General features: G+C 52.3%; 1 protein-coding gene across 1 annotated transcript in view; it reads left to right on the top strand.

Moving 5' to 3' along the window:
* The first annotated feature begins 6,932 nt into the window (after window positions 1–6,932).
* Window positions 6,933–10,591, top strand: part of CX3CL1 (C-X3-C motif chemokine ligand 1) — a 10,600-nt gene continuing 6,941 nt past the window's right edge. Inside the window, exon 1 of the mRNA XM_025889150.2 lies at window positions 6,933–7,146. Within this exon, the coding sequence (XP_025744935.1) occupies window positions 7,077–7,146 (70 nt within the window). The 5' untranslated portion in view covers window positions 6,933–7,076. The remainder of the gene's footprint in view (window positions 7,147–10,591) is intronic.

Below are 10,591 nucleotides of genomic sequence, written 5' to 3'. Positions count from 1 at the left end.
AAATCCTCTACAACAGTGTCTGCTTGCTTCCTTGGCATCTGCTGTCCCGGTAAGGTGGGCTAGCGGCCCCCTCTCTCCCAGTGGGGAAGCCCTTGACGTTATTGACGTGTGAGCTGGCCTGCCCAAGGTCAGCCTGTGAGGCGGTAGGGAGCCAGGACTAGACATGAGGACCTGGGGAATAGCTACACAGGTGCCAAACCCCAGACATTTGTCCGCCAAGCCTGGCCCCTGCCAAACCTCTTGTCAGGAGGATCTGATGAAATCACTCATTCAGTCCCCAAGTCTAGAGCTTCAGGCAACATATTCATTCATTTATTCATTCATTCGTTTAGTCACTGATTTAACAACCCAACCTCAACCTTCCCCCTTCAAGCGTCAACGCAGAGGAGAGTGTATTAGTCAGGAAAGGTTGCTTCCTGCAACAAACAGCTCCAAAATCTCAGTGGCTCGATTCCACACAAACTTTTCTTCTTCTCCCGTGACATCCGATCCTGGTCTGTAGGTGACCTTGCACATGGCCATGCAAGGACCCAGGCTCCTTCCTTCTCTTGGTCCTGCCCTCCTCCAGGACCTGGACTCCTCTACAGGAAAATGAGGCCGCTGGGAGCCAGGCCGGGAAGGGGGCTTCTGGCTTCTGTCCACCTGCCGTTGGCAGAGCTCAGTCACATGGCCACCCTGACCGCAAGGGATGCTGGGAAGTACAGCCAAGCTGTGTGTCTGGGAGGAGGAGTATGGGGAGCGTCTAGTTCATGTGGTGCTGACTCCTCTGGACTCTCACATGGGCCCGCTTTCCTGGAGTTCTAGACATAACTCATTCTGCCGGAACAACAGAAAAGGACTCCTCCGTCCTTGGGACATCTTTATTATGTCAGTTTAAACAACACTCCGCAGACATCTTGGCACTGGTGGTCTTTACTCCCCTTTAGATCTGGCTCTCACGGTGGGATATCCAGTGCAGCGGCTTCAGACACCAAGAGCACTTGTCTGGGAGGCAGGGACAAGCTTTGGGAAGGGCACATGTCATGGATTCAGACAATCCCAGGAACTCTCACTGACTGGTGTCTGGGGCAAGCTGCTTGGTCCTTGTGAGCCTCAATCTCTCCGTCTGTGATCAGAGGGCAATAAAAGCAGGTATCAGTGCACAAGATTGTGAGAATCCAAGGAGATAAGAAGGTACAGACAGCCTAATAACAAAATGGGCAAAGGCTTGAATATGTATTTCTCCGAAGAAGATATTCAAAGGGTCAACAAGCACATGAAAAGATGCTCAGCATCCCACATCATCAGGAAAATGCAGATCAAAACCACAAGGACAAAAACTAATGATGTAATATATGGTGATTAACATAACAATAAAAAAATTAAAAAAAAAAAAACCACAAGGAGATAATACTTTGCACCAATTAGGACGGCTACTATAAAAAAGACAAACAATAGAGCATGACTCTTTTTAAAAAATTTATTTATTTTTATTTAAATTCAATGAATTGGTTTCAGGAGCATGACTCTTGATCTCGGCTGTAAGTTCAAGCCCCACGCTGGGTGTAGAGATTACTTAAAACTAAAATCTTAAAAAAAAAAAAAAAAAAGACAAGATCGGTGAGGGTTTGGAGAAATGGCAACCTTTGTGCATTGGTGGTGAGAATGTAAAATGGAACAGTCACCATGGAAAACAGGAGGGCAGTTCCTCAAAAAATTAAACGGAGAATTACCGTATGAGCCAGGAATCTCACTCCTGGGGATATACACAAAAGAATTGAAAGCAGGGACTTGACGAGATATTTGTACATTCATGTTCATAGCAGCATTCTCTACAATAACCAAACAGCCCGCGTGTCTGACTGGTGAGTGGAGAAGCAAAATATGGTGCACACATACGACGGAATATTATTCAGCCTTAAAAAGGAGAGAAGTGCCGGCACCTGCTACAACAGGGATGAACCTAGAGGACATGATGATAAGTGAAATAAGCCAGCCACAGACAGACAAATACTGTCTGATTCCTACAGTAGTGAAACTCAGACAGAGCGTAGATTGGTGGTTGCCGGGGGGGCTGGGGGGAAGGAGGAAGTGGGAGTTAATTGTTTGATGGGTCCGGCAGTTGAGTTTGGCAAGGTAATAAAGTTCTAAAGATGGATGACGGTGATGGTTGCACGACGCTGTGAATGTACTTAATGTCGCTGAACGGAACACTTAGAAGTGGTTAAAAAGTAAATTTCATGATACGGATATTTTACCACAGTATAAAAGAGGGTGTGGCCAGGCAGGTGCCCAGATGGCGGGAAGGGCCAAGTACATGTGAGCGGCTCTTCTTATGGACCCAAAGAGGTGAGCTGAGCAGAGTGGGGTGAGGCGGGGAAGAATTAGGCAGGATCGTCCCCCAGGGGCCCTGGAGGTGGCCCTCCTACCATCCTGGGGCCCCACCGGAGTGTCCCGGGGGCCCCGCCCTGCTCCCCACAGCTGTTTCTGTTCTGCTTTGGGGGCTAGGGGAGTCCCTCGCGTCCCGCAGGAATATGCAGGCTTGCCTGCTCCTGGGGCACCCAGGCAGGCTGGCAGATGGCCCGAGGAAGGTGTGGGCAGAGATGCCCCAACCCCTCCTGTCCACTGACTGTCCGAGGAAACCCTTTGTCCTGTTGCCCAGGGCTGTTCCAATTGTTGCTGTAATTATTCCTCAGCTCAGAACCCCCCCAGCTCCCCTCTGCCCCTGAACAGGACTCTCGTTCCTCACTCCAGCTTCCAGGTGTCCAATGGCAGCCTTCCTGCCCACTCCTTCCTCAGAGCCCATGGCATCAGACCATTCCCCATTCCCTTTTTACCTTAGTTAGGTTTGCCCTCTGCCTGGAATAGTATGTCAAAATCTGGCCCGTCGGCACAGGGCGGGTTACTTACAAATCACAAAGGGGCTGACACTTCTCCAGCCAGAGGTCTAGGGTTGGTTGTCCATCAACCCACCACGAGCAGCGTGACAGCCTGTGCCGTGGTGGATGTAAGGTGCACCGTGAAGTACAGAGTATGACTCATGCCAGATTCTTGCCAACTCTGTGTAGCCCCTATCTAATCGAGTCTGTAGTTCTAATGCTGGTTTACAGGAAGAGCATAAGTTAGGGGAATGAATTAGATGACATCACAAGGAAACAATTTAGATAAATTAAGAATGGGAACAGTGTATAAGACAATAGTCTTTTCCTATGAGTTAGATCTCTTTTGCTGTGCTGTATTATCTTCAATAAACCTTGGGCAAAAAAAAAAGACAACAGTCTTGAAACTCTTCAGAAAGTCAATGCCTTGAAAAATGAGCGGGGGTTCTGTTTTAGTCTTAAAAAGAAATGTCATCTGCGGGGCGCCTGGGTGGCTCAGTTGGTTAAGCAACTGCCTTCGGCTCAGGTCATGATCCTGGAGTCCCGGGATCGAGTCCTGCATCGGGCTCCCTGCTCAGCGGGGAGCCTGCTTCTCCCTCTGACCCTCCCCCCTCTCATGTGCTCTCTCTCCGTCTCTCATTGTTGCTCTCTCAAATAAATAAATAAATAAAATCTTTTTTTAAAAAAAAAGAAAGAAATGTCATCTGCAAGGCATAAACCTAGATTGGATCCTGGTTCAAAAGGTAAAAGTAAGAGGGAAGAAAGGGAAGTGGAAGGGGCAAAGAAAGAAGGGAAGACAAAGGAAGGTGAAGCTATAAAATACATCTTGGGGACAATGGAGAAATTTAATTATTAACTGAATGTCACACGACATATAGGAATTATTGTTAATTTCGTTAGGTGGGATAATAGTATATTTATGTAAGATAGTGCATCTTTATACTATGGAGATGCCTGCTGAAGGTTTTAGGGGCAAAGTTTCAGACATCCATAATTTACTTTGAAATGGCTTGGCAAAAAAAAAAAAAAAGAAGAAGAAGAGGAAGAAGCCATAACAGGAAAATGCTAATCATTGAATTTAGGTGCCAGAGATATGAAAAGTCTTTGTTCCATTCCTTCTTCTTTATTGTTTATCATGTTTTAAAATTTATTTTTGTTTTTTAGTTTTTTTTGAGAGAGGCTGCGCGCATGAGCAGGGAGTGGGTAGGGGCAGAGGGAGAAAGAGAGAGAGAATCTCAAGCGGGCTCCATGCCCAGCTTGGAGTCCGACAGGGGGGCTCGATTTCAGGACCCTGAGATCATGACCTGAGCCCAAATCAAGAGTCGGACGCTTAACTGACTGAGCCACCCAGGTGCCTCGGTTTAGAATTTTCAAAACAATAGCATAAAAGAAACAGGGCAGAAGTCTGCCCCTCTTCTGATCGAAACATTGTCTTTCATTCCTGCTTTCCTTGATTCCTGGACAAGAATAAAGGCCCACAGCCTTAGAGTCTCTGGTGGGACTTCTCTCTCCTAATGAGCTGGGGCTCCTTGGAGCAAGAACCTGGCGTATTTGCCTTTGGGTCCCCGGTCCCACCACGGTGCCAGGCACACACCAGGGCTTACTAGCAAAACCCAATGGCTCCTGCATGCCAGGCACTGCGAAAGTCCTTCGTTTTATGACCTCCCCCAGTGAGTGAGTTGGTAAAGTGACTATTAGCATCCCATTCTACAGATGGGGAAGCTGAGGCTCAGGGAGGTTAAGTAACTTGCCAAAGGTGATTCTTCTAAGTGGTGGGATCACATTTGCCTCCAGGTCTTGGCTGACCTGAAAGCCTAGTTCCTGTGTCGAAACAGAATCATCAACACTCAGTCCTTAACGCCTTGGTAAGATAGATGGGGCTGCCCATTCCGACTTTGTGGGGGGAGGAGCTGGGCCGGAAGAGGGTAGGGGATGTCCCCAAGGGCTGAGCAAGGAAAAGCAGAGCTGTACTTTGTGTTTTGACACCTTCTGGGCGTCAACTCACTTAATTCTCTGCTGTCCTCACAGTGGGGATGGAGGGAGGTGGTGTAGCCTCCTGGTCATGAGCTCAGACTCCAAGGCCAGGGGGCTGGGGCAAACCCAGGCTCCCCCATTTCTTGGCTGGTGATCATCGGAAAATTACTTAACTCTTGCATTCCTCAGTTTCCCCATCCATAAAACGGACCACGATAGTGGTGTTTTGCTCACACGCCGGGTCCTGGTGACCCGAGTTAATCATACAACGCACTTCAAACAGTGCCTGTCTCGGAGTGAGTGTGCACGCAGAGAGGTAGGGAAGCTGCCGAAGATCACACAGTAGTGCCAGAGCCGGGGCCATCAGATTCCAAGGCCCCCGCTTCCTAAGTACTTCTTTGGAGCAAAGTCTGCACCAAGGATCTTGACCCTCCAAATCCCTGCCCAACCTGGCTTTTGGCCAGGTTTTATGGCCATCGTAAAGATGGAGTGTGGGGCTTCCCAGGACTTGTCCCTTGCCTCTCCTTCTCCTCCCCACACGCCTTCCCCTCCCCAGCCCCTTCTGTCCCTTGCCCCTTCTTCTCCCACTGCTCGCCTTATCTTCCCTTCCTACCTCCATGGGCAGAGCAGGAAGAACGTCGGACTGCGGGTGTTATCACACCTTGTCCCTCTCTGGGCCTCAGTTTTCACAGTCATAAGATGAAGGGACTGGACAACGGAAACGTGAAGGTCACCTGCTTTATATCTGCATGGACTGGGATGGATTCTCTGAGCCTGAACGCAGTTGGGCCGTGCCAGGGGTGCTCCTCCCCATCAAGAAGGAGTGTCCAGCCTCCGACCTCCGTGCCCCAGCCCCCCTACTGTGCTGGGTGAGACGGGGAGCCTCTGGCCTTGGGAGCTGAGACCTCTCTGCCCAGCCCAGCCATAACCAGCTGGCTCCATAGCCTGGGGCAGTGGCTCACAGACACACTGGTTTCTGGCTGGCTAGTTGCTAGAGACACCTAGATGGGAGTGGTGGGTCCATGGTTAACTTGGGCACCAGGCAGGGCTAGGCGAGGGCTGGAGTCTTCTGGAGTCTCAGGGACTGTGGCCATTGTCTTCAGGGAAGGCTGTGCTGGAGCAACACCTGAGGCGTTTCTACCAGGCTGGTGGGAGCTGGCTGGTCCCACCTGGTCCTCCCAGCCGCACCTGGAACGGAGCGAGGAGCTGGGAAGTCAGAGCTGCGAAGCTCCCTCCCCAGTGGGTGAGCCCAACTCCCTCCTGCGCAGAGAGGGAGCTGAGGCCCCCAAGAGAGGCAGGACTTCCCCCAGGGCAGCTGCCGAGCCAAGGACAAGCTGAGACCACCGAATGACCCAGGGTGAGGCTGGTGGCCGTGACGTTCCTTGCAGGGGCCAGAGCCAGGGCTGGCCGTGGGTGTGGAGGCAGAAAGGAGAGATTGAGGAGCTGGAGGCCGGGAGGCCGGGGCTCTTTTCTGTGTCCTAACCTGCACACAGCCCTGCGCACCTCTAGTCTGGTCTCCACCCTAGCGCTCTGAGTGACCTGAGGGGGTCCCACCCCCTCTCTGGGCCTCAGTTTCCCCATCTGTCCCTATGAAATTGGGCTGGATCATTCTTCCAGCAAACGTTGACTGGACTGAGCCCCTACTGTTTGCCAGGCTCCATGCTGGGCTCGGGGATACACTGATGAATAAGGCCCCCCAGGAGCCGGGGCTTCAAGGGGGCAAGGTTGGGGTCCTTCACGATGTGGGAGAGATACCTCTCCCAGAGCAAAGGAGAGCTTGTCAGAGCCAGACTCTAGGGTCCTGAGTCCCTCCTGGCTTGCCGGCAGCCAGCACTCCCCAGCCTGCCATTTTGTTTCGTGGCCCACTTAGGGCTAGGGCCCCAGGTGCCAGCTCCCGAAGTGGGTAGCCCCAGCAGATGGTCGGGGGGAGAGAAGGCCCTTTGAATGCTCTCAGGCCTGGTCCAGCCTCCTACACCCCCCCCCGCCCCCCCCCGCAGGCCGGAGCCCAGATCCCGAGCTGGCTCGGTTCCTTGGCAACATCCTGAGGAATCCAGCCGCCGCACGCTGGCTGGCTCCCTTCCTTTCCCCTCCCACCCGCTGCCTGCCGGGCTGGAGGCGGAGGCTGAGGCAGCAAGCCCCATTATAAAAAGCGACAGAGCTCAGGCAGCGAGGGAACAGCACTTGGCTCAGACACCGGCCCGGCCCCGCCTGGACCCCCGCCTGGACCCCCGGCCGTCCGCAGCCATGGCTCCTCCACCCCTCTGGGGGCTGCTCCGCTTGGCCGCCCTCTGCCATCTGACCGCGCTGCTGGCCGGTGAGTGGGGCGGGCTCCTGCAGGAGCTAGGTAGGGGAGCCTCCGGCTCCACTTGTGCCCTTCAGTCCTGATACCAGAGCCCCCAGACCCCACCTGGGTAAGGTCCACAGCAGCTCCTTCCAGAGGGTGTGGTGGAGGGGGCTGGACCCCTCCCTGACCCCAGATTTGGGGCTGCCCATCCCACCGGAAAGATTTCCAGGCTCCAGGGACTGCCCGCCTGGCCCAGTGAGCAAGGGGGCTACTGCTTGGCAGCGCAAAGAGGTGGTGTGGGTGGCACAAGGGTGCCAGGCACAAAGGGGGTGTTGCAGGGGAGGGGGACAGGGAAGGCTGAGGAGGTTCGTGGGGGCGGAGGGGGGTGGGGGGGAGGCCCTGGTTTACAGTGGGCTAGGTCTCCCCTTCGGGTTAATGTGTAACCTGAAACCCTGACTCCTGAGTCTCAAGTCACAGTTAGGATTTTCTCCTGCCCTGATTTCGAGTAGGGGGCCCGGGACCAGTAGAGATCAAGGTCACTGCAGACCATGGATTGGGCTTGTTGCTCGTTCTGGTCTGCAGCCCCAGTCCCTCTGCCTGTATCTCGACCATGATACCGTCCTCCTTCTCCAAGCATAGCTCAGAAAAGGCTTTCACCTCCAGATACTGGCTCTCTGGAGCCCAGGACACGGTAGGGCATGATGTATTCATCCCCCTGACATGATTAAGATGGAGGCCCAGGGAGGTCTAGAAACTGGCCCGAGGATGCAGAGCCAGCAAGTAGGGCAGGAGAGAGCCTGGTTGCGTGCTCACCACCTCTGTGGGCCACATGGCCTCTGAGAACTGTTTGACCTAGACCGGCTGGCACGTAGAGGCTCAGAGAGGCTCACAGCAAGTGAGCCTTGGGGGCACACAGCAAGTCTGGGAGGATGAAAATGGTCTCAAGCTTCCAGGACACCCCTATGGAACACACTGTCTTTCGAGTCCCTCTAGGTGGGGGAAACCAACCAGCGGGCCAGGGAACAGGTGGGTGGGGGCCAGTAGGGGCCAAGGGCTGCTAGCCTCCTGCCTTGTGGGCTTGAACCCCGAGGCCAGAGGTGTTTGGAGATAGTAAGCACTGAAAGACAGGGAGTCAGATGGAGGTCGCTTTGCCATAACCATGACCCTGAGTGGGGTCTTGCCTTCTTTGGTCCCAGGTACTGCACCTTTAAATGTAACTATTGCCTCTTGGTGCCGTGGGGCTCCAAAGCCTAGGAGGGTATTTTGGAAGTGGGAGGAGGAAGATTACTTATAGGAAGGCTGGCGGTGGGTGCAGGGGGAAGGGTTCCTATGCTAAGATGAAGAGGGAGGGGGTGGTGAGCGGGCTGAGGGTACCCTGGACACTCTGTTTATAGCCTAAGGCTTTAGGACATCAGGTTTCTGCCCTAATCTTGGTCACTGACTTTGCTGGAAGATACACTATTTCAACCTTTCTGAGCTTGAGTTTTGCCTCCTCCTCCTGGCATTTGGCCAGGCCCACCTTGGAGGTCCTCACCCACACTGTCATTTGTGGCTCTGAGAGATGCCCTGAGAGCCCCCCCCCCCCCGCAGGACGAGGGGGCAGTCCTGAAGACAGAGAGGCCCCGGGGTGGGGGTTGGGGGACTGGGGGTTTCTAGCTGGTGCAGGGCGGCTGCGTCAGTCCCCAAATGTGGGTTTGCGGGGCTGTGTCAGGCGGGAGGCTCCTCTGCTTTATATAACCAACCTGCAGATACAAGTCAGAGCAGAGAATTTTCTCGCCGAGCACTGACGCATTCACTCCTACTCAAGCCCCAGCAAGAAAGAGGAAAAAAAAATCTGTTTTAAGCTGCTGTAGTCTGCCCCCTGATTAGCTGTGGAGGCGGATGGGGAAGGCAGGGAAGGCTAACTTCAGAGTGTTAGATCCAGGCCCCCGTGGAATTTAAATAAAAATTCCTCTATTCCTTCGTTGGTTACAATTTTATGTGTCACAAAGCGCTTCCTTGTGCATTTTGTTCATTCACTGAACAAATATTTAGTGGCCATCGGCTATGTGCCAGGCACTGTTGTAAGGGCTGAGGCCACATCAATGGATAAAACTCCCGAAGATTCCAGACCTCAGAGTGCTGAGCACCAACTGGGGAAGACAAGATGATACAAAAAATATATTAGTAAACGATTTGGTCTGTTAGAAAAACAGGCTGTGATTTAAAAAAAAAAATATATGGAGAGAGAGGGTTGCAGGGGGAGGTGTTCAGATTTTAAGTAGGGGTCAGGGAAGACCCTTGGAGAAGGGGACATTGAGGGAGGCGAGGGAAGATCCTTGTGGGTATCTCTAAGGCAGTGGTTCTCAGTGGGTGATTTGGCCCATCAGGGGCATTTGGCAAATTTCTGGAGACATTTTTGTTATTACAGATGTCTCAACATTTTTGGTTGGGGGATGCTCAGAAATCTAGTGCGTAGAGGCCAGGGATGCTGCTAAATATCTTACAGTGCACAAGACAGTTCCCATGATGAAGAATTATCTGGTCCAAAATGTCAGTGGTGTTGCTGTCGAGAAAACCCTACTCTAAGGGTCCAGATATTTAAAAATCTTTATTCTCACAACCAACCATGTGAAACAGATATTATCATGTCCATTTTACAGGTAAGGGAACTGAGGCTCAGAGAGCTTAAATGACTTGTCCAGGTCACACACCTGAGCAATGGCTCAAGCCCTCTCTCTCTCTATCACCTTGCTGGGAGACCCAGAACATTCTTGTCTTTTCCTGCTTGTAAGCCTCTTAGCAGTCCTTGAGGACCAGCCTAAAGGATTCTTCCTCCAAGAAGCCTCCCTGATTACTTGCAGTGGGAAGTAGTCTCTCCCTTGTGCAAATCTCAGCACATTTGGGGGTATATTCTGGAACATGGTGTTTCTACCTGGTATTTAAGGCTGTTTAGAACAGCGGGATGCCTAGAGGCTGGGAGGAAAACAAGATCTGCCACTAAGCAGCTGTGTGGCCTTGGGCTGGTCATTTAACCTCTCTGATTTTCAGTTTCCGCATCAATAAAATCAGGATAACAATACTCCCTTTGGGGATGTTGGGAATTAATGAGAGCAGATGTACCTGCGCTGAGGACATAGTCCAGTACACAGTAAGTAGGTGCTCAACTAAGATAAGCTCTGGTACTTTGTGGGCCTGTCTTGGCTGCCCTTCAGGCTGAGACCTTCTGAAGGCAGAGACAGGCCTCCATCTGACTATGCCCCACAGCACCCAGCTCAGGGAAGAGGGAATGGCAGCATTTATTGGTTGACCGAGTAAACACTGCAAGCTGATGGTGTTTATTGGGATTGAGGTATTCTCTCTAAGCTCAGCACCAGCACCAATGAGAGAAAGAGCTCAGGGTCAAGGACAAGAGAGCCTGGGTCTTTGTAGATACTCAAAGGTAATTCAAACAAATATTGGCTGAATCAGGAAAGGGATGGATGGATGGATGGGT

This window comes from Callorhinus ursinus, unplaced genomic scaffold (genome assembly GCF_003265705.2).
Source record: "Callorhinus ursinus isolate GAN/ISIS: 27379988/994484 unplaced genomic scaffold, GSC_fseal_2.0 scaffold37, whole genome shotgun sequence".
NCBI lineage: Eukaryota > Metazoa > Chordata > Mammalia > Carnivora > Otariidae > Callorhinus > Callorhinus ursinus.
The sequence above is the reverse complement of the archived record's forward strand: the minus strand, read 5'-3'. Positions and strand labels throughout refer to the sequence as shown.